We start from the raw sequence: 27,217 nt of genomic DNA, 5'->3' as shown, positions 1-27,217 counted from the left end.
TATTATACATATTAAACATTTTTTCAAATGTATTACTTCTTTAAGACACTACAAAATTATGAAGACATTGATAAATTAATGACAATTAATTGAAACTATTGAAAAATGATACTGCATATTATGGCCCTGGCAAAGCAAAGGACGTCTGTCTTTCCCTACACTAATAAAATACATGTTTTTATATAAGTCAGTGTCATTAGACTGGATGATAATCTACTGGTGGTGCTATTCAAACTAAAATATCATATGCCTATGTGTACAAACTGTGGTGTCAGAGCTCAATAAAATGTTTCTGTCACCAACACCATCTGGAGTCTACCAATATCTAATGGTCTGACTCACTTCATCAAGGAGCTACCATTCTCTAAATGTAAAATAGAGAACACTGTACTGGCCAAAAATGCTTTCAAAAAGATTGTTACAACTAGAGCATTGAGTTGAAACAAATAAGAACAAGGTTTGAGTTGTGCAGGACTTAAGCTGTTTAAAAAACAACAACAGTAGATTAACAAGAATGGACAATGACACACTTTTAAACTGACTTCACATAACATCGATATTGCATCTTCTAATTCTGTTTTTAAGATTGATAAGTAAGGGGGTGCTTAATTAAAGCTCTGTTGCTTTACTTTACAGATATATCTATAATGGAGACATATAATAACTCCATAGGCCATATGAGATTTAGAGAAATAGAAGCAAATAAGTTTAGAGAGCAAATATGTATCAGACTGGGCCATCAAAATAGTAAAAAAAATAATTACATTTTAAAATCTGCACACATTTTTTTATAGAAATAAAACTTACAAAAAATTGTATAATAATTAGAAAGTTTGGAAAGTGAATTTTGACAAAAATGTAATCATTTTTTTTGTGATTTAATAAAGCATTTGTACTAGAGTACCTGCCCATTAATAGAGATATCTCTATACATGGAAGAGACCAGGGATTTAAATAGTGATTTAAAGATGTTCCAAAGTCCTACCAAGTCTACTGGGTGGCCTTCATGTCATCTTCCAGGATGAAGAAGGGGGGAGCAGAGAGGACGTACTGTTACTGCATGTCTTCTTCATCTTCATTCTCATTGTTATGTTGGAGTGCTCATATGACTAGACCAATACATGAGATGAACTGTGCAGTGGTTTCCAAATCAGGGAGCTCTCCATATAGTTTTCTTTCTATTGGGGTGATTTGGGGCCAATGTCTTAAACGGGCCTCTTGGTAAAGAGAGCAGTTTTGGAGGACGTGGTCGGCATTTTCTGGTGATACTCCACAAGGGCAGATTTCACTGGTTCCAATTTTGAGCTTCCCGTACATGTGTTACTGCATGTCAACTTACAGCACTTTTGCTGTAAAAATTTTTCTCTATTTTAACAAACTTTAATTCTATAGGTCTAGTAACTGTTATACAATATATACAATGCAGCCGTATATAATGTTACAGAATATCAAAAAGTGTTTAACTACATGATATTGCATTATATCATTTTACAGTTTGCTTAGGTACTTGAGGGAATGTTTAGAGAAAAATATACATAACTCTGTATTGCTAACTGTTGTTTAATTTACATTTTCTTGAAAGATTTTTTGTATGCATTTCCCAGTACTATATTATTATGCTTGAAAGGTAAAAAAAAATATATATACAATTGAAATACTTAAGATGAAGTCTAAATCAATTAGTTCTTAATGTGTTGCACATGAGGTATTATTAAATTGATAAATCTAGGACTACTATTGAGCCTGTATTGACACTAAGTATGGTCATTACTGACTTTGTCAATAAAATGTACACATTGAAAAGCACAACCTGAAAGCATGGATATAAAAACAGAGTAACAACAAGTTGGATAACAAAAAGTGGCAACATTTAGGATCAACTGATACTTGGTTTTCTTTCCACAGCTACCCCGTGACCACTCCTTTCACACAGCATACGAGTCTCACAACATGACCATGTGTCAGTGGAAGGGTCGTAGATCTCAACACATGATAAGAAATCACCGCCATCAAAACCACCTAAACAGAGACATAAAGTGTATGGTTTAAGATGTGGATCAGTTGAACAAAATAAGAATCATGATTGAATTAGATAATGTTTTATTGTGTCTTTACATAGCAACTATAAGATCTACTTACAGCAACTTAGAATTTAAGAACTCTGAGAACTTTATTTTAAGTTAAAGCACAGAATCACATCCCAGCCATATTTTTAAAATGCATTTAAAAAAAGAGTGATTTACACAAGCTAATATTTTTCTCAAAGTTTAAATTCAGAATATGATCAGATTCAAAAACAGATAACGTAAAAAGTAAATAGGTTGGACTAACCAAGAGCAAAAAGCTTGTTGTTTATTACAGCGACCCCAATACCACTGCGGGCTTTGTTCAATGGAGACACATATTCCCATGAATTTTTTCTTGGGTCATAACGTTCAACAGACATCAGCTGATTTTGTCCATCATATCCCCCAACTGCATAGATGTAGCCATCCATGACAGCAACACCTAGTGAAATTGAAACATGTAATAATATCTACATTAATGAATTAAAAAAACAACATATGCACACTATTATGTCTAACTGCTTTACAAAGATGTGCGACAAAAAAATAGTTGAAATATTTTTAACTTCACAATAATCAAATATAACAATTGGTATCATAACAGTTTCTACACAGGCTTTCAATCTGTTTCTTCTGTATGACATCAAAATAAAGTTAGAAAGTAATGTACTATTTACAGACTTAGTTTGTGATTATTTCTGCATACATTGCAGGGAAGACTGATATCCCAAACTAATATTATGTCAGTATGGGTAAGGAGACGAACAAATAATAATAGTCTTTCAGTAATAATTTTTCAGTAATTGGTTTCAGAATATTAGTTACTAAATGTGACATGACACTTACCAGCACCACTTCTTGGTGTCTGCAATGGCTCCACTTCCTGCCAAAAGTTTTCCTCTGGGTGATAGCACTCTACAGACTGCAAGCGTATCTTGCCATCGAATCCACCCACAGCATACAATAGTCTGTTGACCACTGCCACTCCTGCTGATGTCCGCACGGTATTCATTGGTGCTATTGGTTCCCAGCTATCAGTACTAGGATTATACCTGTAACATAATAAAATGCTAATAAATAATCAAAGCTTTAGAACAAACTGCAATGACTCAATAGTAAGAAGCCTAGAAGTTGGGACTTATCAAGAATTTCCTTAGTGCCACATCAGTACAACAAAATCTTAGAACGGAAATAGCTTAGAGACAGACAAATGGACGAAGGGGACCTATGTAGCAGTGCTTAGGAAAGGACGTTTTTTTTTTCTAGATTTGATGACAGTGGACTTGTGCCCTTCTTATTTCATTAAATGTTTTATTTCTGAAGAGTCCCTTATATTACTTGATTTATATTAATCTGTTGAAGTTGTAAATATCTTATGTAATAACAAGAACTCGTGACTACAAATAACATCATCTCAAGTCAGCAGACTCACAACCTTCCCAACAGAATTGCCAGAAAGGTGTCAAGCAAGTATCAAAAGGAAACTATGTGACCAATTATAGGGTATACTGATATGGTTAATTTTAAAAGCCCTATAATAATAATATAAACACTAGACAATAAAAGTCAAGCAGAATAAGCTCACTATTCAAACACACATGGTATATTTTTTTTAAAATTATTTTTATTATTATTATAGCTTTTATATAGCGCTACTTTCATGCTTATAGCATGCTCAGAGCACTTTGGTCCAATCTCATTTGTGGACCGGTGGGGGTGAGGGGGTATCTAGGAGTTGGTTTTCCGTGCTGCCTTTAGGCGCTCAGTAAACGCAACTCTGCCCGAGTTGGGTGTCGAACCTCGAGCCCCCTTCTAGGTAGCCAAGACAAGCCAAGTTCAAGCGCACTTAGCCTCTCGACCACGCTTCCCACACTTATATACATTGAGTATAAGTAAATAAAAACATGGAGCACTATTTACATGGGAGTCTAAAAAAAGTGAAATTTTAAAAGATATAACAATGAATTGTGACATAAGTGTAACATTTTTAACTTTATGTTATATTTTAATATGTTGCACATGGATTAAAACTATTATGCAAAATTTATTTTGTTATTGGTAAGTCTTTGAAATTTAAATGCCTACATCATTGGCATACCAAGGGTGACAGGTACTTGGAGCAGCAAAACCAGTTGGCATTCCCTCACCAACAAATGGAGAACCAAATCTATATTTGCATAAGAAAAATCCCCAGTAAACAGCAATACAGAACTTGCATATAAAGTAAACCAAGCTAATAAACAAGCAGTGAACAAAAATATAACATGGTATTTATGTAGTGTTTAGATACCCATTTTGTTGCCTCTATGCTCCCCAATCAAATGTGGGACGCTCCTGTCTCCCCTGGTACATCAATGCAATTAATTATAATGATTTTCAAGACTTAAACCCTTTCTAATGCAAATGCTAGCACAAAATTCTGGAGTCTAAATTTTGGTATGATCAGTGATACTTGTGTTATACTTATTTTACCGATAGTAGTTTTGGTTTACGCTACTTCTCTGGTATTGCTATGAAATATCAAGTTTGTTAATTATTACAATTTATGAATACTAAACTTAATAACTAACCTTTCAGTAGACCTATGCTGCTCTCCTCCAGTGGAACCACCAATTGCATAGATCATATTATCCAGAACTCCTACTCCGACCCTGTTCCTTGGCACAGCCATGGGGCTCTTTGTATGCCACATATTTTCTTGTGGATCATACATTTCCATAGAAGCTAAATCCACATTACCATTGCGCATTTTAACACTTCCACCTAAAACGAACACACTTCCTTGGAGAGAGGTAACTCCAGCACCGCACCTTGGTGTAGGTGGGTCTGAAAGACGAGTCCATTCCTTGCTGCATGGATTGTAGCATTCTAAACGCTTCAAGGAGTCCATCAATTTTCTGTAGAACCCTCCTACTACATAAATGACTAGAGGTTTGCAAGGTTTTCTTGGCTTTTCCAAGCAATGTTGGTGCTGCTTTAACCTTCGTAAGCGGTCAAGTAAAAGCTGTATACAACCTGGTAATTTTTTAATGATGTAGCAGCGTTCTAATTGGTCCTCGATAAAGCAAGGAGCAAGGCTAGAAAGTCTAACTCTTTCTAATAAATCTTCTAACTGTGAAAGTCTATTTTCAGTATCATGCTCCACCCATCTAACCACAGCTTGGAACACTTCTGACTCACATCTATAAAAAAAAAAAAAAAACCAACATAGATTACTTATTAAAGAGATTTTTTTGGCCTTAGATTTCTATTACTTGGGTGTCAGAGAATAGATATAGAAATCAGAGAAAATGGTAAATAGAATACATTTTCTTTTTGGTGCATGAAGATTCATGGTTATTATATAATTAAATGAAAGAAAATGTGTTTTTTTTCTACACATTTCATTCTTTATGCCTATAGTATGAAGACTTCATAATTTAGGGGAGGTAATTAGCAACCAAAATTGAATTTTTACTTAGTGAGAAACAGTGTAAATGAATTAGAGGAGAATATTTTGTTTTAGATGCTCCATAGATACTAATCACTCCAATGTCACAATAGCCTATTAGATTAGGATACATCATCATTTATGTTAGTGACCACTTTTGTTAACATATAAAATATGCTTAGACAGAGCTGCAGTAGAGTGTACTTACTTATATAAACAATTAAATACTAAGTATATCTCAACAGACACGAGTAAAAAAAAAAAGCTGTGTATATTCTACGTCATTTTTTTCAATGTCCATTATTTTTAATTACATTAAAAGATTGGAATTTTAAAATTAGAGGCTCCAAGCTGAAGGTTATTAATTATTTTGCTAATCATATTTTTAACAAAATTTTAAATATGGCAAAAGGTTTGCATTTATTAGAGGAGTATTTTAGTATATTACAAGAATAATAATGTTAACTTGACAAGACAGAAATATGTTTTACAACTAGTATGGCATAACATTCAACACACTCAATTATAGTAAAACTGTAACAATATCCTTCTAGAGAGAAACTGGAATAAATATAATATATGTAATTGGAAGAATTTAAGTTGTTGTCTGACAATTTGTTAATTATTATAATTATATTGTGAACTTATGGTTATAACCAAACGTTGTTTCATTTTCTTTATTCTATTGTAATGTAAAGTAACACTGTATAGCTCACCTGACATTAAGTTCATCTTGTTGGACTATTTGAACCATTTCTCTTGCATCTAGTGTTACGAATTCATCGTACTTTATCACTTCACAAAAATGTTCCTGAATATATTTTTTGGCTTTTATTTCCAAGTCTAAGCAGCCATGCATAGATGCGAAATAATAAAATCCTATACAGTTGCTGGGATCTAATTGCTGCTCCATGAACAGTGAACACACCTCAACCACTCGTTGCATTTCTAAAAATATTGCTGAAACAAGAAGAGATTGAACGTTCATCTGTGTGACCAAAATTTCATATGTGTATGCAAAATCTACTAAGATCCTTAAAATCTCAGGAGTTAGGCTAGGCTCCAGGAGTTCTACTTCATCAGAATTGGCCTCTCTCATTCCATTCATGAACATGCCCCGGAAGTAATTACTACAGGCTGCCAAGATTAGTTTGTGGGCCCTGATGCGCTCTCCTTTGATGATAAGTGTGATATCACATAGGGCATCATCCTGACGGAACTGGTTTATGGAGGTAAAGGCTTCTTCTGGATATTTTGATATCTTGAACCGCATACTCCCATCTTGAGAGCTCTCTGCTACCTGGGACCTCATCATGTAGGCAGAGAGAGGGAAATGTCTCTGAGACGCCCTCTCTGTCTCCATCTGGAGCACTTCTTCCCATTCTTTGCTGCCCATTGGCCCATACTTGGGAACCTGGTGTATAGGATTCAAGGTGGACCAGAAGTGGTCAAAGGGACTGAAACCTTGTTGTTGGTGCTGCTGTTGCTGCCTAGACTGTGTTTGTGATGAGGTTGTACTCCAAACTTGTAAAGGCTGGTAATTGGATGCCATTCTCAGCATACAATCTTTTATCTTGTGTTTTAAGTAACTGCCACTTGTGTAGATCCATATTATTTACTAAAAATAAAGAAAGAAAGAATTTTGTGTTATTGAAATTTGCCAGGTTAAATGGCACAAAACACTTAAATCTACATGCTTTTTGTAATTTCAAATGTAAGTAGATCTAGACAAACAAAGAGAATGAACAAAGTTACAAAGACAGTTTGTGTGGAAACACAAACTCAAAATCAGCCCCCGAAGTGTCCAAATCAGGCAGGTAAAAAGGCAGGTTTCAATATTTTCAGTATGAATAGCAGAAACTATGAACTGCAAACTATCACCTACCATAGCCCTATCTTTGCCAAAACAAATAGAATAGAGGTGTAAGTTTCAAATGTGTTGCTGATACTATTGATACCACAGGATACAAAGATTTATTAATGTTATTATTATTACATTGTTTATACTCATATGTATTCATTGAACTGAAAGTTATAAAGACATAGTTAAATTGAGAGTACTGGTTATTGTTATTAAAGAGTTGATTATCTAATCGATTTAATTTCTTTGTAAAATGTTTTCAAGGCCTCAAGAAACATTTCCCTTTGTTTAAATATGAATGTATATCATGTATTGCATCTCCATTGCTTGGTATAAAACACTACTTAATAATTTTTTTGATGTTATTCAACTTAATACTTTAAAAAATAACATAAATTAATAATAAAAATAATAACATAACTAAATGAATTCTTTCTCTTTTAAGCAAAAGAAAACATTTTATTTTTATTTTGTATTTATTTTTTATTTTGTATGAAATAAAATACTTAATTTAGTAATATTTTTATAACATTATTTTAGAAAAAAAAAAGTTTGTATAATTGTTTTAAAAATATACTGAAAACTCAACAACTTTTTAATATAGTCTTCCCCGTTTTTTACTATTAATAATGAATAGTTGTCAAGATGGTGTATATTTAATGAAAAAAAAATGCTTGCAGATTTAATTTTGAAACTTGAATTATTCCATTTCAGAAAAGAAAAAAAAGTATTAATTGAATGAAAATATCGTAAGATCTATATCATGATATCAGATTTTCATTATCCTATCTAGTTACATAAGACTATACAAAGACAAATTGCAGTTATTCCACTCTGCGCGCGCCACTAAAATAGTAAGCATCCATAGGTTGCTAAGATAAAAAAAAGTTAGCTATTCAACTTTAAGTACCAGAATGTTTTGATTTAAAAATAAGTATGAACGTGCATGCATATAATTGTGTTTAATTCTCAGCTAAAAAGATCACATCATTCCTGTACCTAGATCTGCCTAAAAATTAAATTAATTAAAAAACGGGAGTGGCCCGTGGGTAAAGGGTGTACAGTTTTATTGTCTACACACCAATGATGGGATACAGGTAACTTGGTAATATGAAGACTGTTATGGTCGTAACGAAAACAATATAATTATTAAAGTAATACACAGCATAAACGTTTAGTAAAATGGATACCCTATATAATATATCTTATGCTATACAGACGATCTAACTGTCTAACATAAAGATATCCTCTATATTCTATATAATTTTGCTTATGTCACAAGTAAGTCAAGTTCTTTGACAGGTAATCCTGCCAGGGCCTAGATCTATATAAAACAATACATTTGACTTTAAACTATTTTTGTTTCAACAAACACAATAAGAAATTTGGTTTAAAAAATGTTAAGTAGAAAAAGGAAGAACGTTTCTAAAAGATAACATTTCGAGCAGGCAATGTGAAAAACAAGAGCCTATTTGGCATATCGGCCTACTTCAAAATTATTGTTACACTTTGACATCAACAAAAAAATAGATTAGTTTTTACAATTTCAATGGCTGAGATTGCATTGCTTCTTATCTCAAGTGCTTCTGCGATTCAAAACTTTTCTACAACTAAAGATACATTGTAATTCTGAAGTGCTCCAGTACTTTGTACTTTTCTCTAAGCCAGAGATCTCTAGGAAAACTATGTCAAAAATGGAAACTTTAAACAAGAATCAAAAGAGCATCAGCAATTGTCAATTGGGACACAAAGAAATAAAAAGTCGAAAGTGTAAAGATCAAAGCGTGTGGAACAGCAAAAAAAAAAAAAAAATAAAAAAATAATACGATTATGATGGAGAAATATGAACAACATTAAGTCAGGGTGTGTATGGCGGAACGCTTTTCTGGATATAGCTCTTCTTATTATCGCTAAAATATTTTTCAAAAAAAAAAAATTAACAAAGTGATTCAAGTCCTCAATATCAAGGCCTTATAAACAAATTAGTGACGCTGTCGTACTAGGATGACTCAACAGAAAAGCGGGGGGGGGGGGGGGGAGGACACATTTACCACGAACGTAAGTGACTGGAATAGATGTCGCTTTAAAACGTTTTATCTATCATTCAGATTAACAATGGCCCCATGAAATGTGCAACGCCATAGAACATAGACACACACGTAATTCAGAATTAAGCGTTCTTTAAAGTACAACACGGATAAAATCACTGACCCTAATAATAACAGCCTTTTGAGAGAGTAGGCTGTACAACAAGCTGCAAAAGGTCCTAAGCTATTTGAGGTAAAGGGCCCTTTTGGGGACCAGATATTACATGTCAGTGCTAAATATTTCTTAGGGGCCTTAAGCTAATCCTTCTGTTGCCTATAGGTCAATCCTGCCCTGGTATAAACCTTACTCACAGAGCTAGATCTTCTATTATATAAGATTAGATATCTTTAAAAATTACCATGTTCCCTCAAGAAAAGAAGATAAAATACTAAATAATATATAGGTATGTGCCCTTATACATTTATTCTTCAAGCCGGGGAAACTAGAAAAGTGGACAAATGGAAATCGGAAAAAAAGTGATTAAAGAAATGTCAAAGTGCTCCTCGTAACGCACGATCACTGGTGAGTGTGGTGGGTAACTTGTGAATAGATCTACAACTTGCAAGAGGTCCTGACTAAATGCTAGATCTGTAGTGTTAGTACAGGTAGAAGTAAGGCACATTCCTCGTCCCATATGCTAGGACAAATGTGTACAAGTGCTCCTTCTTCCTTAGCGCTATTAGAGCATGGAATGGGTTGCCTGAGCTAGCCAACAAAAACAGTGACTTAGCTGAATTTAGGTCAGTGGTTAATATGCATGACCAAATGCATGACGCGTAGGACGTAATCGTCTTCTTTTTTGAAGTAACGTATGTATTATTGGCCTATGTAACGTCTGTATTATTGGCCTATAAGATAAGATAAGATAAGATAGACACAGTAGGGGAAAAAGAAAGGGTAGAGTTTCATGGGCAATATTTCACTTCATTAATTAAAAGTAGTCTAGGATTAAATGAATATGACAGAAATGTATATCGGTGAATCGCCATCCTGGCAAGTGAATAAACTTTTAAATGTTAAACGCCCGGACTTTATTTTAAGCCCACCTTTGTTAAGCATCTAGTTTAGTCAAGGTCTCATCATGCTGATTATGTTCGGTCTATATGGATAAGAGGTGATAGAAAAAAAAAGTTTTATTTTTCACGAAGTATATTAAGATCTAGTTCTTAATCTACATAATACCAGTTCAAAAAGTAAATAAATATCTTTTAGCTCTGTTATATTTATAAAACGCCTTGAGCCTACATTGTGTTTTTTAAATCATTCAATAAATCAAATTAATATTATTTGTAATGTTCATAGTTCACAAAACGAAAGTGGTTTTTTACAAGCTAAAATTATTGGGAGGCGGAGATGAGTAAAATTTTACTAGGTAAGAGAGGCGCCTTGAGAATGTTATATGATGTCAAACAAGGTGCAACGGTCACATATTGGTATAAAGGAAGTGGCGACGAGGGTTGGGTTGGTCTTACGAGACTGGCCCGTACATGTGACCGAGGTCCAGCGTCCTAGGTACTACACGTTTCTAGGAGCTATTCCAAACAAGTTTCCTAATTTGTACAATTCACCAAAGTAGTTCTACAGTCAGTGTTTCGTTGTTCAGTTGTTTGTGCATTATTTGACTACGTTGAGTTATAGAAAGAAGAGAGAAGCAACTATCTTCTATATTTGTCTAAGTCACAGAGATGAGACTAGCCTTTCAATATTAATGAAAACAAATTAAATTAGATATCTGATGTTCACATTACAACATTGTTACTTACAGATAGTAAAATGCGAAGATAGAAGCACTTACTAGCCGCCTCAGTGAAAAATAAAACACCAACAGCTGATAAGTACTAGCACAGGAACACACACACACACACGCACTCGGTTTATAGCTCGTCATAACACTTTACCATTATGACTAAGCATTTTTTTCTTTTCACATGGTCGTCCGACTATTTGAAATTTGACACGGATTTGGAAATAATTCCGACACATTTTTAGCGCCCCCCCCCCCACCCGTAGACAATGCTGCTTCTGTCTATGTGTCGTCTGTCTGTCCGTTTCACCAACCGTCTTTTATGTAAGATGTTGGTATCACGGATACTTTCGGGCTTCTGAAAAAAACGCAATGTGTGATTACGATTGTACCCCATTTTACAAAATGCTTTTCATTTTCTCTTCTAGTTTCTGAGATGTAAACGGGACGGACGGACGGACGGACAGACAGGCCACACAAACTAATTGCGTCTTTTCCCCTTTCGGGGGCCACTAAAAATGTCTTCTCTAAAGACAGTGACACAATAATTCAGAGATTTTAAAGTTGTGTACATTTCTATAGTTTGTAAATCGGAACAAAGCAAGACAACATGGGAAGTTCTCGTATGTGGACCCTGCGTCGTGCTCCCAGCTTGATTGGGTAGTACTACACGTCCAACAACTGCTGAATAACACTAACAGCTTTCTAATCCTGTATTTAAATTGGTTTATACGTACGAACATACAATATGTATACATATATCTATATAGCAGTGTTTCCCAAACTATGTTCCGCGGAACCCTGGTGTTCCGCAAGACCTGAATAGGTGTTCAACGAACTACTGGAATAATTAACTAGTAGACCACCTCGAAATTTGATTTCTCTAGAAATAAGCAAGATATTCCACTAAATACTCAGAATGTGCGAAGTGTTCCGCTAGGGAAAAAGTTTGGGAATCGCTGCCATATACTATATTATAGTGTATGTTTCGATTTGAGTTTGCTACTGCAGCAGTAGATCTTTGTTATGTATACACGTAGTTCACTTTAAAAACATGGTGGTGGTGTTTTGCATAAAAATAAGTGAAATGCTCTTACAAGGACTAAAATATTCTTTCAAGTAAGATACGATAGTGAAGTCGGCACTATATATATATATATATATATATATATGCATGTGCATATTGATTTCTGTGAAGACCATACATAGGTCATACATAGGTCATACATACACCTTACTTTGATCTTGATATGTACGATACTAAGATATCTAGACATGTTTTGATGTTAAGATAGTCTCAAACAAAATGAAGGCAAGAAAAAAAAAACAACAAGTGTACATGCGCAAATGATTTAATATTGCTTTGACCTTCAATTTCTAACAAGTCTCTATCCATGGACCTTGAACTCTCACCTACCTTTAAGCACACACGGAGATTGTCCCCTTCTCATTCATTCCAACGACTGCTAGCACTTTCCTCGTGCATTCAAGCACACATTTCATTCATAAAAGTAAACAAAAGTACAAAGTAAACATAACTTCATTCATGCTTTAAAAATCCTTAGTCACGACAGTGTCATTACATATATTTAGTACACCGGAAGTCTACTTTTTTTTTTCTTTTTAATTAACTCCGCTAAATTGCGCTAATCCAAGAGTAGATTTGTGAATTTGCCGGACCAGCGGCTTGTTTAAGCGAAGACTAATTGAGATTCAAACTAAGACAACACAGATTCTACTTCTAGATTTACTCCTTTCAATACAATCACATAACAACCAGGACTGTGGTCATTTGCCATTAACTCTTAAACTGACATCTTTTTAATGGTGGACATGTTCTACGTGTTATGTAACTAAAAATGTGTTGTCTAGAAATGATAATATTTATTGATTGTTACCATTCATTTGTTTGTAATAACACAATGTAGTGAAACGCCGTATTCATTTATAATCTTAATGCAGCGATACCATCATCTTAGGATAGTTCTAAGTTCTAATGTTGACTTTATAAGTATTATAATAATTTAAATAATAATTTAAGTAATATGTTTTTTCGACAAGAAGTTATATTTATTAGTCTTTCTAAACTAATAAGTTTTGATTGTAAAAGCATGTAGTTACACCATGTCTCTCGCGTTGCTATTAAACTGGCTAGATTTAGAAATCATTAAAAAGTCGTTTACAAAATTTACATATCAAATATAAAAGACAAAAACAAAACCTAATAAAATACTCCGAAAGACACAAAGATAAAGGCACATTTCTTATTCCTTATGCTAGGACAATGTCGTATAAGTGCTATTCCATATGGTAGGGAAAAGTCGTACAAGTGCTCCTTCTTCTTTAGTGTCATTAGAGGACGGAATGGGTTGCCTGAATCAGCCAGGAAAACCAACAATTTAGCAGAGCTTAAGTCATTGATTAACATGCATGAGAAGATTCCCCATTATTATTATTATTATTATAGCTTTTATATAGCGCTACTTTCATGCTTATAGCATGCTCAGAGCGCTTTTGGTTCAATCTCATTTGTGGACCATTGGGGGGGAGGGGGTATCTAGGAGTTGGTTTTCCGTGCTGCCTTTAGGCGCTCAGTAAACGCAACTCTGCCCGAGTCGGGTGTCGAACCTCGAGCCCCTTTCTCCCTTCTAGGTAGCCAAGCCAAGCCAAGTTCAAGCGACCACGCTTCCCACATGAATATGAGTAGAACGTAATTATCTTCTCTTTATGAGTAACGACAGTAATTTGATATATATATATATATATATATATATATATATATATATATATATATATCTTATCTTATATAATACAGACGTTACTTCAAAAAAGAAGATGATTACGTCCTACGCGTCATGCATTTAGCCATGCATATTAACCAATGACTTAAATTCTGCCAAGTCACTGGTTTTCCTGGCTAGCTCAGGCAACCCATTCCATGCTCTAATAGCACTAGGGAAGAAGGAGTATTTGTACAAATTTGTCCTAGCATATGGGACGAGGAATGTGCCTTTATCTTTGTGTCTTTCAGAGTATTTTATTAAATTTTGTTTTTGTATTTGAAGATTATGGTTCAGTGTTTTATGTATGATTGCTACTTTACTTTTGAGCCTTCTGTCCTGAAGGCTTTCTAAATTTAGTGATTTTACTAAAGGTGTTACTCTAGTCAAATGTGAATATTCGTTTGTTATGAATCGCACTGCTCTATTTTGTGTCTGTTCCAGTTTCTTAATGTTTTCTTGAGTTGAGGGGTCCCAAACGGAGGATGCATATTCTATTATTGGCCTAACCAAGGTTAAATAACATTTTAGTTTTATGTTCTTATTTGATTTATAGAAATTTCTTTTAATAAATCCTAATGCTTTGTTTGATTTTTTTGTAGTTTCATCAATATGTGGATTCCATGATAGTTTTTCATTTATTATAACACCTAGGTATTTTGCGTTTTTAGTCTGTGATACTGGTTTGCCATGAATAAGATAAGTGGAATTAATTTGTTTTAGTTTTTTTGTTACTCTTAACAACTGACATTTTTCTGGGTGGAAAGACATGCTCCAATTTGATTCCCATTTCTGTAATTCATCTAATTCTCTTTGTAAAATATCTGTGTCTTGTGTTGTTTTTATTGTTCTATATATTATGCAATCGTCTGCAAATAATCTGACTTTTGTTCCTGAACTAATGCAATTTGGTAAATCATTTATGTAAATTAAAAATAGTAGTGGACCCAAGACTGTACCTTGAGGTACACCTGAGTTTACTGTTATCGGTGTTGATTTAGAGCCATTTATTATTACAGTTTGTTCTCTCCCTATCAGAAAGTCTTTAATCCACTGATGCAGTGGACCATTAATGCCAAAATATTTTAATTTTTTAAGCAAACTATGGTGGTGAACTTTGTCAAAAGCCTTAGAAAAATCTAGTAAGATAGCATCTATTTGTTCACTATTATCTAAACCTTTTGAAAAATCATCAATTAGTCCTATTAGTTGTGTTTCACATGATCTATATTTCCTAAAGCCATGTTGGTATATATATATATATATATATATTACGTTTCGGTAAACTGAAAGTACACATTAAAAAAAATGTCTATAGTTCATCAAGCGAAGCCAAGCCAGACCACTGACGACTGAAAGTGACGCCGCGATTGGCTGGTGGGAACCACTGGATAGAAGAATAAACAATAAAATAAACAAACTTTTTTTTTCAACACGTCAGTGCAGTTGTTGGGTATGACGACCGCGACTTTCCACTGATCACACACAAGATCGATCATTTACACCACAGCAGACGAGTCCCGAAATAGCCCTGACATATATATTTCAAGAAAACTAAAGGGTACGACAAAAACCTATGAGGTAATGAATTTTACAGATGTATGTTATTAGATCTGGGAGATATTAAAGAAACCTGGGGGTACACTTTGTGTAGAAAGTGATAGATCTGTATGTTGTAACAAAAGACCTTACGATACCTGTATGTTGTCACAAAAGACTTTACGACATCTGTATGTTGTCACAAAAGACCTTACGATATCTGTATGTTGTAACAAAAGACCTTACGATATCTGTATGTTGTAACAAAAAGACCTTACGATATCTGTATGTTGTAACAAAAGACCTTACGATATCTGTATGTAGTAACAAAAAGACCTTACGATATCTGTATGTTGTAACAAAAGACTTTACGATATGTGTATGTTGTCAAAAAAGACTTTACGATACATGTATGTTGTCACAAAAGACCTTACGATATCTGTATGTTGTAACAAAAGACTTTACGATATCTGTATGTTTTCAAAAAAGACTTTACGATACATGTATGTTGTCACAAAAGACTTTACGATATCTGTATGTTGTCACAAAAGACCTTACGATATCTGTATGTTGTAACAAAAGACCTTACGATATCTGTATGTTGTAACAAAAAGATCTTACGATATCTGTATGTTGTAACAAAAGACCTTACGATATCTGTATGTTGTAACAAAAAGACCTTACGATATCTGTATGTTGTAACAAAAAACCCTTACGATATCTGTATGTTGTAACAAAAGACCTTACGATATCTGTATGTTGTCACAAAAGACCTTACGATATCTGTATGTTGTAACAAAAAGACCTTACGATATCTGTATGTTGTAACAAAAGACCTTACGATATCTGTATGTTGTCACAAAAGACCTTACGACTGTCAAAACACGAGAGAGGAAAACTTAGTCGGCTTGAAAACAAAAAAATATTTGTTCAATGAAGTTGTAGAACAAACCGAATGCACAATCGTGACAATGCATACAATGATGAACTTTAAGAAACTAAAAGGGAGATCACTAGAAATAACTAGAGCATGAAAACAAAAATAACATGATATCCAATACTACAGCTAGATCTTATATCCTGTTCAGTTTTATGTTGAAGATTAAAATGGATTTAAAAGCAAATATGTCAACTTTCCATTCAGACAAACAGAAACACGGGAATGTGTCGAGGGTGCACTCGTTTGTCGTCTCTTAAACCGTCTATCGTCTATCAAATCTAACATCCATCTATCATCTCTTGAAGAACCTCCTCATGTAAATATGCATTTCCAAATGCATAAAATGCTTATAAGATAATTTGCACCCACTAAACCACTGTTACATCAGATCTGGACGAAGTGGTCGACTCCTCTCCAATTTTAAAACGTCTATATTTCAGTTTCAGTCACGGTGTTTCAATGTCATTAGTCGTCAAGAAATATATAGAGAAGCGCAGTTCATCAAGCGCTGGTTGTGTGTGTGTGTGTGAGGGTGTGTGTATGTGTGTAACTTTTTTACGTTGTTTGTATTCGCACCTGTATCATTATTGTTTCAGTAATGCTGAGATCGTCTATTGTAGTCAAACGGAATTGCCATTCGTTTGGACCAGTAAAATTGTCTTATCTTAATTCATTGAGAATGTCATCTTATCTTAATACATTGAGAATGTCACAAATGAAACATCGTCTTTGAAATCTAACCATATTTTTTTTAAACTGTTTCTTTCTATCATGCTTATATTCTGAAGAGTTAAAAAAAAAAAAAGAAGAAACTATCAAAAGAAACAAAAACAATACTAGTATTAATTCTCATGAAATAAATAAATAAATAACATATCAAACGAAAATAAAATAGAATAAACACTATATATATATATATATATATATATATATATATATATATATAAAGATTTTTTTTTCATATAGATAGTTCAGCTATAATTGGGATTTCCAGTTTCCATATACCGATATTCGATCCGACATTTCCACACCTACGACCCCGTATTTCTCCGAGGCCGCCGTTAATACAGGATTTAAAAAAGACATTCACTTAATTCTTTGAAAAGTTGGCCAACAGTGACGAGATAGGAGCTCAATAGAGGGCACGAACTATGACTTGGCAGAAAACTGAAGTACACACAACGACACATCGAACCAGTCGCGGATCTGACTATATAGATTGCAGTCTGTGGGCTGATAGGGAGCTAAATGTATCATAGTATTGGTATGCGTGACATCGCTGATATGTAAAGTGCATTTATCAATAACATGGTGCTATTGAGTTGATCAAAATAACGGGGCCAGCTACCAAGTCAACAGAATAATAAAATCAATGTTGAACTACTGAGAAATAACAGAGAAATAACACATCTAAAATACTAGGCACTAACATTGAAATAAAGAATGAAACGAGGCTAAATAGTTGCCAGCATCGATTTCTTTCAAGCATGAGGTAAGGTTATGTGGCCATCTTTTCTTGGAGGAATTCCGGAATTCCATAATCATGACGCAGATGTGGCGGGAATCTGCACTATTTTGAACTTTTGACAAAAGAGCTAGTTAGAAGCTGGAGTGTGACACGTTAGATACCAGTTGACCTCGTTTTATAAAGACAGCTTGCGTTTAATTTCGGTAAATGAAAATCAAAAATAACAAGAATGAAGTTTAAGAAGACACAAAACAAGTGTCGACCTAGTTCTCTAGTGTCTGACACATTGAAGCTATTAATGTGGCGGTAAGAACACTGAGAACATGAACTATAATAGTAACAACGCTAGTAGGCTAACAAGTGACTCAAGTTTTACGACTGTAGCTCTACAGTCCTAGTCACACGATGGCTTTCTGGCATGGTGAAATGTACTACAGAGATTCCAATTTTACGACTGTAACTCTTAAGTCTAAGTGACATAGTCACACGATGGCTTTTTTGTCGAAATGTACTCCATAATTCAAGGCTTAGGCCCCTATTTAAACTCAGTAAACCTGTCAGCGACGAAGGAGCATAATACAAGAACCAAAACAGCCAAACAGAGACATTTCTTTTGCCAACAGACTTACTAAACTTAGAGGATATTGAAATCATTTCGACATGCTTTATGAGACGAGGATCAGTGAAATATGTTTTGCATGAAACAGATCATGTAGCCTTTAGATTATAAACTTACTTATAAACTTACAAAACCACCAAGGCGTGGCCAAGGGATTTAAGACGTGTACACTATACAGTATTTTCGGGATGAAATTGGATAACTTTCATTTGAGAAGCATTAAGATTATCCTTATAGGCTTAAGATTAGCTTCATTACTATTATTACTTATTTAACTGAAAAAGGAACGTAGGCTTCTCCATAAGCTATTTAGCACAGTCATAACTATTCTGTGTAGGTAATTCCATTTACCGAGAAATCATACTCATGACTTAGTTCTCGTAGGGTCAGAATTTAGAAGTCAGTAGAGGGATCGAAATAAACCAGTACGAATGACATACTACGGTGAATGTTTAACTGTAAATCACGAAGATAAATCCATTGACCTATTTGAATAACTAACTACTGATTAAAATCTTTTCTTGTAGCATGTTTTATTGGAGATTATCTCACCCACTTCTGCCCAAATCAGTTCGTGAATATAGCTTCCTTCTGCTCCATTGTACAAATGATGGAGAAAAAAAAGCTTTTTAATGAACGAATCCAGTGTTTCAAAACGTTTTTCTTACCGGAACATTTCGCACATTCTGAGTAATTAGCGGAACACTTTATTTTTTTTTATTAGAGAGATTAATTCACGTGGTAGCCTACTAGTTAATTATTCCAGTCATTCGTGGAACACATATTCAGGCCTCGCGGAACACCGTGGTTCCGCGGAACATAGTTTGGGGAATACTGACTAATCTATCTATCTATCTATCATCTATCTATCTATCTATCTATCTATCTATCTATCTATCTATCTATCTATCTATCTATCTATCTATCTATCTATCTATCTATCTATCTATCTATCTATCTATCTATCTATCTAATCTACCTATTATAATCTATTATCTTTCTCTCTCTCAAATGTATCAAATTACCGATTAAATTAGTGCCACGCTGAATCCACCAATGTGAAGGGAGCAAGCGCTTGATGATAGTGTCCAATGAGGATAAACATGGCACTTGTTTATATTAATGTAATAAATAGTTTAAAAAAAAACCACCAGGAAGCAATGCCTTAGTTTCGTGTTTACTTACAGTATAACTTCCCTATTTTCTGTGTGTCCTACACATTAATCAAGATGAGAACCAGTATTTAGTTCCCCTTTCCTTTATACCTCTCCTTAGCGTGACGGTGCAAAATGTGTATTTGGCTTTCGGATACGGAGATTAAATGTTTGTATTTCAAAACTAGATCAAAGAACTGGCCTGATCTAATCAGCTCACCTATACCATGTTACTGTTCTGCTCAAGGAAATAATTCTACTAATATAGTGCTAGTGTGAATTGACTGGCTGTTGATGTGCATACGTCATGTCATTATTGATGTGCATACGTCATGTCATTATTGATGTGCATACGTCATGTCATTATTGATGTGCATACGTCATGTCATTATTGATGTGCATACGTCATGTCATTATTGATGTGCATACGTCATGTCATTATTGATGTGCATACGTCATGTCATTATTGATGTGCATACGTCATTCAATCAAAGACGTAGTTGTATGACAAGTAGTTATAAATAGTTACTACTACGCTAATAACAAAACAATAAGCCTCCACTTTATAGCTTCAACTCTGACATATATATCTATATATCTGTATAGGCCTACTTTAAGCAAAACTTACACTATACTCCCAACAAAGTTCCCCACGCTGGCCACTGGTCACCATTATGGTTTTGAAAAATTTCGTGAAAGTACAATGAACACAGATACACGTCGTCTGGTGAACATTTGCATCCCGTATGGAAGAAACACCCCAAAAGATGCCAAGTCAGAGTGACCTAGGTGTTCTACGGTAGAATGTAGGATCGATTTTATAAAAATACCGACAACTTTATATCCTGGAAATAGTTCGAACGAACCTAGTCGCAGGAGTATATACAAATTCAAATCTACGTCAAAATTTGTTGCTGACTCACGCTAAGGCATGGACTGATGACATAGTTGTTTCGGGTTATCAGGTGTGCTGGTAGATTTGGCACAGACGTACACCTGGATGGACAGAGACCTAGACTTACCATGACACTGTCAACAAAGAAAAACTGTTAAGGGCAGATTACAGTTAATGATAATGATAATTGTATACATAATAGGAATGTTAAATGTTAGTGTATAAACGAACAGTCTATTAAAATGTTCTTACTGTAGTAGGGTTGCCCTGAATAGCTCACTGGTAGCCATAGTAACTGAATTTATTTACTGTAAATCGGCCTCCATATTTGATTTTAAAATACATAAGCCAACTTTTGCGTAAAAGCTCAAAAAGTTTTAAATAAATTGAGCGCCTTGAGGGGCGATCTTATTCCTGAGCAAAAAGAGCTAAAGTGACATCTCTGAAGGGGGAAAGCCAGGTCTGTACATTTGCTAGTTCGAGTTTACCCAAACACCAAAATTCGCCTCTCTTCCATGTGACTGGATCCAACAAAGGTTTGAACAAGTGAAAGTAATGTACCCTCTATAAACTTTGTGATCTATAGGGCAGATTGATGTAAAAGTCATCTGTTTCTAGAGCCAACGAGTGTCATGTGGCCAGCACAACGACCAACTGCCTTTAGGCCTACGTTTCCCCAACTAATGTAAGTTACCCACTAGAGTTGGGTGGACTCAGGGGCGTACTGAAAATCTCGATATTTAAAATCCCAACCTTCACCACCGAGATTCGAATTTGAGACCTATCGGTTCGGAAGCCAAGCGCTTTGCCATTCAGCCACCAAGGCTCCTGATTGAACAAACAAATAAAGGAGAAAATAATCTTGCGGTTTGCGCGCTGGACTGTCGTTCAGATTTATCGATGGTCCAGGGTTCAAACCCTGCCCGCTCCCATCCCCCGTTGTCCTGCGGGGGGTTTGGACTAGGAAGTAATTATCTTCAACTCTGAAGGAACATCCGAAACATGTAAAACATTTTACAAACATTTTAATGTCAGGTACCAATTAAAATTAAATTAAAAATCACAGTGTTCACCAAGAATCGAAGCCGGAACCGTCTGGTTCGGAAACCAAGCGCTTTCCATTCTGCCACCGAGCCTCCGAAGATGGCATGAGCCAATAAACATAAAACCCACTACTTCTTTATATCAGTATAAACTTTAATTTCTTCTAGAACAGATCAATTGAAATTCCACATATAAGTAGTAAGTTATAGTTCAAATATTTTTGTTGCGTTAAAGTATTGTTCGTAAGTAATAGAACAGAAACACTTTCCAAACAATTTTTATATTCACATGAACCATTTAGAAAAGTTTTTGTTGACTTTTTTTTTTCTCTAAAGAACGATTTGTTCAAACTATATAAGTAAGTTGTCTAGAATGATTGAAAAAAGTTGAATATTGATCTGTGCATATACGATGGGTCTAGATTCTAGAACAGGGGTTATCAACCTATGATTCGCGACCCCCTTGGGGGTCGATTGACGATTAGCCAGGGGTCGCCTAAGACCATCGAAAATATGGATTGTTATTGTCTACTCTTCAATTGCTGTATGTGTGTGTTTGGGGTGGGGGTCGCGGCAGAGTAGGGGAATGTAAAAAGGGGTCGCCGAGCATAAAAGGTTGAGAACCGCTGTTCTAGAAAGACTTTACGTGTCAACACTTATATAGATGGGTCTAGATTCTAGAAAGACTTTACGTGTCACCACTTAAATAGCAAGAAGACGTTTTAATTGTTCAGTTGAATGAAAGGGTGAGCCCATAGGGTGTACGGAGTTGGTCAAACAAACGTCACGGCACAAGCCAATCAAAACTAATACTCTGCCTCCAGGAAGTATGAAAGACTCAGGTGATAGGAAGGATGGGTAAAATCCTTGCTCAAACTTTGGTTAATATCATCGAAATAATCTCCCCTAAATGTAAAGATGTATGTTGGCCTCCTTCAGTCGTAGAACGACTGTGGTTAATCTCGTACAATCCAATGTTGAAGAGACATTCCCGTCCCGTATAGTTTGCCTTTGCTTTGGCGCTAACCATCATTTGTCATTGACAGGGACGTAGCTAGGAATTTACCATCATTTGGGGGCCCGGGAGGGGGCTTGACCTCTTTGGGGGCCCTGCATTTTGCGTAACATTTAATATAAAAAACACTCATTTGGGGCCTCCCTCAAACGGGGACCCGGGGGATTTTCAAATTCCCCCCCCCTGCTTCCCCCACTCTAGCTACGCCACTGGTCATTAATAAAGGTTAGTTAATGTGCTAGCCAGAGCAGAGGACAGCGTGCTAGTGTGATGTGAAAGAACACACGTCAGAAGCGCATCCTCAAATGTGTTGTTACGAAGAGTCCTAAAATTAAAAAGACATGTTCAACTAGTGTACACTTATACCAACACCAAATTCAAAGACAATAACCATGCAAACAAAATCTAAGAAACCAAACCACGGAATGTTTTTTTTTTTTCAGATGCTGTCGTCACAGTTGTCTGAAATGCTCGCTCTCGCAATTTAAAAAAAAAATCAAAGCTTATATTTATGATTGCCAGACGTCCGGCCAAACGAGGATATGTCCTCTTCGAAGTCGTGCTCTCCGTCCGGGAGGCATCGGCCTTAATTGTGAAAATGTCCGGTTTCTACTCTGTTTTGTTTACTGTACTGGCATAAAATCCTTTCATTCTTGTGGTTTAAATACTAACTCATACACATAAAAATAATGTGTAAATGCAAGACTTTTCAAAATAATCCTGTTTCTAAGAGCTTCTCAAGATCTGTGGATTTTTTTTCTTTAGCATTCTCGATCTGAATGCTATTATTAGTAAGGTTAAAAGTACGTTTCGATGGTCAATAAAGAGTGGATAAAAGAGAAAATAGAGTGTCTATTTTGTTCAAAACAAAGTAGGGACCTACAATCTAAAGGCAATGCCGTGTTGGTAGTTCCACGTATAATCTGTGAATGATGGATTACTGTCAAAAATTACTTTGTCCTAGAATGTTACATTACAAAGTGATTTTACAACCTTTAATTTACTGGCATTGTTTCATCAAATAAATGAAAAGTCTAGTTTTTAAATATTTAGTTTACTTTGTCTAGTTTTTTTTATCCTTTTTAGAGTCTCTTTAAAACCTTATTTGGTCAGTTTTAGTTTTCAAACGATCGTGTGGCTTACTGACTGCTAAATTTTAGTGAAACATAATTTACATGTTTTTTTATTGTTTTTTTTAATGTCTCTTGTAATATTCAACCTTTTTTTCCATTCAAGGTAAAGCAAGATAAGAGGTCTCGAGTTTGAATCCCGGTGAAGACTGGGGATTTTGAGCCTTTGGATTTTTTATAGCGACCCCGGAATCAATCCCAATTCTGGTCAATTTAGTTTTTTCCGATTTGATCCGATCCAGTCCCATCTGTAAGCGATTCAACCCTATCAGATTTTATCTGAACATAAGGTGATTAAAGAAATACATTACACGTAATTTGAAGTGTTTCTACAGTGATTTGTATTAATTTTCAGGCTCTATTAATTAGTTCTAATGTGGTTCAATCATATTTAATCAAGAGTCCACTTCTTATACTACTTGTATCCTGCTTTTTGCTGCTAAGGGTGGCTGCTTGGTCTTGCAGTATGCGCGGTGGACTGTCGTTCGATGGTCCCGAGTTCATACCCTGCCCGCTGCCATATTCCTCGTAGAGTAGAGGCAGCAGTAGGGTAGGTAGCTATTCTGAGATGATGGTTTGTTCTACAGTAGGGTAGGTAGCTGTTCTGAGATGATGGTTTGTTCTACAGTAGGGTAGGTAGCTGTACTGAGATGATGGTTTGTTCTAGAGTAGGGTAGGTAGCTGTACTGAGATGATGGTTTGTTCTACAGTAGGGTAGATAGCTGCTCTGAGATGATGGTTTGTTCTACAGTAGGGTAGGTAGCTGTACTGAGATGATGGTTTGTTCTACAGTAGGGTAGGTAGCTGCTCTGAGATGATGGTTTGTTCTATGGGAGGGATGACGTTAATAGTTTGTCTAGTCTGTTTAACAATGTCGTTTAATTCCCAGCATAAACCTTGAACTGTGTTTCCCAAAGAAAATTGGTTGAGACATTTATTTCTTCGTGATTGCTGCTTACCTTAACTGTAACGTTACAGTGTAAAATTTTACTAGTCTTGATTCCAAGATTTTAAGGAATCTCAAAGGATGTAGACTTTTCCTAGATCTATATTTTAAATACGTGTGGACCACATGTTTTGACCTGATTAAGCTCGATATAGATCAACAGGTCTAGTTCTGTACTCTACTAACTGTACATCTACTCAAACCAACTCTTCTCAGTCTTAAACAGCGCTTTCAGCAATTTAGACAGTTCAAGTAAATGTGGTCTAGGCTAAAAAGTTCTTCAAAAAGGGAACAAAATAAGAATGAAAGCAATGAAAAAAAAATAAAAGAAGGATGCTATTTAGTGAAGAACGTGAAAGATTTACCTCTAGACGTGAAAGTGGGGGAATCAGACAACAGTGGGGTAAGGAAATTATGCGGAGTATTCGATGTCACATTTAACCAAGCATTTAGATCTAGATTAGAGTTTCTGAGTTATTAAAAAAAAATTATTATTATTAAGGCTACTAGTTAAAGATCTAGAAATCTAGAATAATAAGTAGGCATATAGATCTATAGGGTTTAAATATACTATAATAAAGCCTTTCAAAAACCACATATTCAAATAGATCTAATACATGTCATGTTGACTATGCTTATTACGGTTTGACAATAGGTAGGTTAAAGCTATTAATAGCAGAGATCTAGACAAGCTCTAACCGACTAAGTGTGTAGTCACATAGTCACATAAATAAAAGATATAGATCTGATTATGGATTCTAGATCTAAATCCAGATATTTTTTAAAACATTTACTTATTGTAAAAACCATACAAAAAATGGTAGTATAGTCGCAATTATCTTTAGATTTTGTTTAGAAGGAAAGTATGTAATAAATAACTTCAATCACAGCGAAAAGGCTGACGTTAAATGCTGAAATAATGAAAAAAATCTTGATCTAGAATCGTATATAGAATATAGGTCTAGATCTAGATTTCTAAATATTCATAGAGTCTAGATACAAAAGTAATTACAAAGTATCACACTAATAAATAGTTTACCTAAACTGAAAATAATCCTTCACCTCCAATCGCACAGTAAAATCCATAATCTTGTTTTTGATGTAAAGAAACCAGATCCATATGCGTCGGTTGTTAAAAAACAACAACACCAAAGCCATAACACAGCACAATACCACTTGTATGTGCCATGACCTTTGACCTCTGCCCTTCTCTTTCTATTCAATCTTGTTCAACGTAGTAGTCGACCGCCACTTCCCCTTCACAGCAAGTACATGCTTAGCGCGCGCTGGGGTCCCGCTTTCCGCTTACGTCACAAAAAAACTGCGTTCGGGAGTTGCTGAGTCACAGTGACTTGGATCAGTCCAACAATCAGGCCAACTTGCTGTTCTGTTTGATGAACGCTTGAATTGCGCAGCGCGACGAGTGTGCACTTCAACACGTAGGCTAGAAGCGTGTTGGCGGAGAGAAGAAGAAACGAATTTAATTAACGTGGCTTGATCTGGAATCTGTGTGCTGTGTCGGAAAACAGCCAACGAATATGAAAATACCTGTAATTAGAATCTTCTTACATGAATGGGGTTGACGCTTAGGTACCTACTGCCTGATACAGTCCAGGCGTTATATGTCAAGGAAGGACAGGAGGGGCTACTACCCCGAAGACTCCACAAGAAAGGGGCCTCCAAAGAAAGAGAAAAATATATCAGAATTTTTACGGGTCAGAAACGTTTTTTTAAACACTTTTTTTTTTTCGTATTTCTACGGCTGGAAAAAAAAACAGTGCTTAGAAATGAACGATTGTAGCATGCTCGGAATAAGTAAAAACAGGTTCGGATTTATAGCAGTGCGTCTACCATGGGCCTTACCCTCCACAAACTAAAAAAAATATACATTAAAAAAAACATAATATGCATATTACATTTTTTAAAAAAATCAAGACAAATAAATTTAAAAGAAATCTTTTTTCCCTCTGAAATAAAGCATGCTTTTAGATTTAATTATTTTCATTCAATCAATCAATCATTATAGCTTTCAAAAATTGTAATGGCCTCCTGCACGGGGCCTCCACATATTTAAATCCGGCTCTGGATGTAGAATGTAGATCCATCATTTTTTTTTTTTCAGAAATATAAAAACTTTAATTTAAAAAAACAACAACAAGGTTACAAAGACACAAACTCAAAATCGGCCCCCGAAGTGGTCCACCCAGGCAGGTAAAAAGGCAGGTTTCAATATTTTCAGAAAGAACATCAGAATGAAATTTTATCAAAGACAAATGACAGAGAAGAATGGAGGAAGAAGGTTGACAGATCTTGTATGGTGCCCCAGCGGTCCATAGACCAAAGGATGGTGAAAGTGAATGTGAAATTAGATGTTAACCTGGCCTAACTAATGTCTTATAATGAATGTATAATTGCTCTAATTGTTTTGTAAAGGGACAATCTCGTATTCCTCAAGAAAAAAACATTTCCGTAAAAAATAAAAAAATTTAAAAAAAATTC

The 27,217-nt window shown here is 35.1% G+C and overlaps 1 protein-coding gene across 6 annotated transcripts; it reads right to left on the bottom strand.

The window, feature by feature from the left end:
• LOC106063973 (kelch-like ECH-associated protein 1B) lies at positions 1-25,934 on the bottom strand. Of its 6 annotated transcripts, none has more exons than XM_013222464.2 (6): positions 25,758-25,934; positions 6,213-7,114; positions 4,637-5,248; positions 2,913-3,118; positions 2,332-2,508; positions 1-2,019 (listed from the first exon to the last, which is right to left on the bottom strand). In XM_013222464.2, exons 2-6 carry the CDS (start codon positions 7,055-7,057, stop codon positions 1,877-1,879), a joined length of 1,983 nt encoding a protein of 660 aa, XP_013077918.2. In that variant the 5' UTR covers positions 7,058-7,114; positions 25,758-25,934; the 3' UTR covers positions 1-1,876. The 6 variants fall into 6 exon arrangements, with proteins under 6 accessions (XP_013077918.2, XP_055886033.1, XP_055886032.1 ...); XM_056030058.1 differs by having other exon boundaries at positions 25,781-25,933; XM_056030057.1 differs by lacking the exon at positions 25,758-25,934 and adding an exon at positions 20,318-20,498.
• Between the last annotated feature and the right edge of the window lie 1,283 nt (positions 25,935-27,217).

This window comes from Biomphalaria glabrata, chromosome 5 (genome assembly GCF_947242115.1).
Source record: "Biomphalaria glabrata chromosome 5, xgBioGlab47.1, whole genome shotgun sequence".
NCBI lineage: Eukaryota > Metazoa > Mollusca > Gastropoda > Planorbidae > Biomphalaria > Biomphalaria glabrata.
The sequence above is the reverse complement of the archived record's forward strand: the minus strand, read 5'-3'. Positions and strand labels throughout refer to the sequence as shown.

Coding starts and splice junctions, on each gene's coding strand:
- LOC106063973 (XM_013222464.2), bottom strand. CDS start 7,057: ATGCTGAGAATGGCATCCAATTACCAGCCTTTACAAGTTTGGAGTACA. Junction 3,119..4,636: donor CAGCATAGGTCTACTGAAAG/GTTAGTTATTAA, acceptor ATTATGTTACAG/GTATAATCCTAGTACTGATA. Junction 2,020..2,331: donor CAACAAGCTTTTTGCTCTTG/GTTAGTCCAACC, acceptor GTCTCTGTTTAG/GTGGTTTTGATGGCGGTGAT.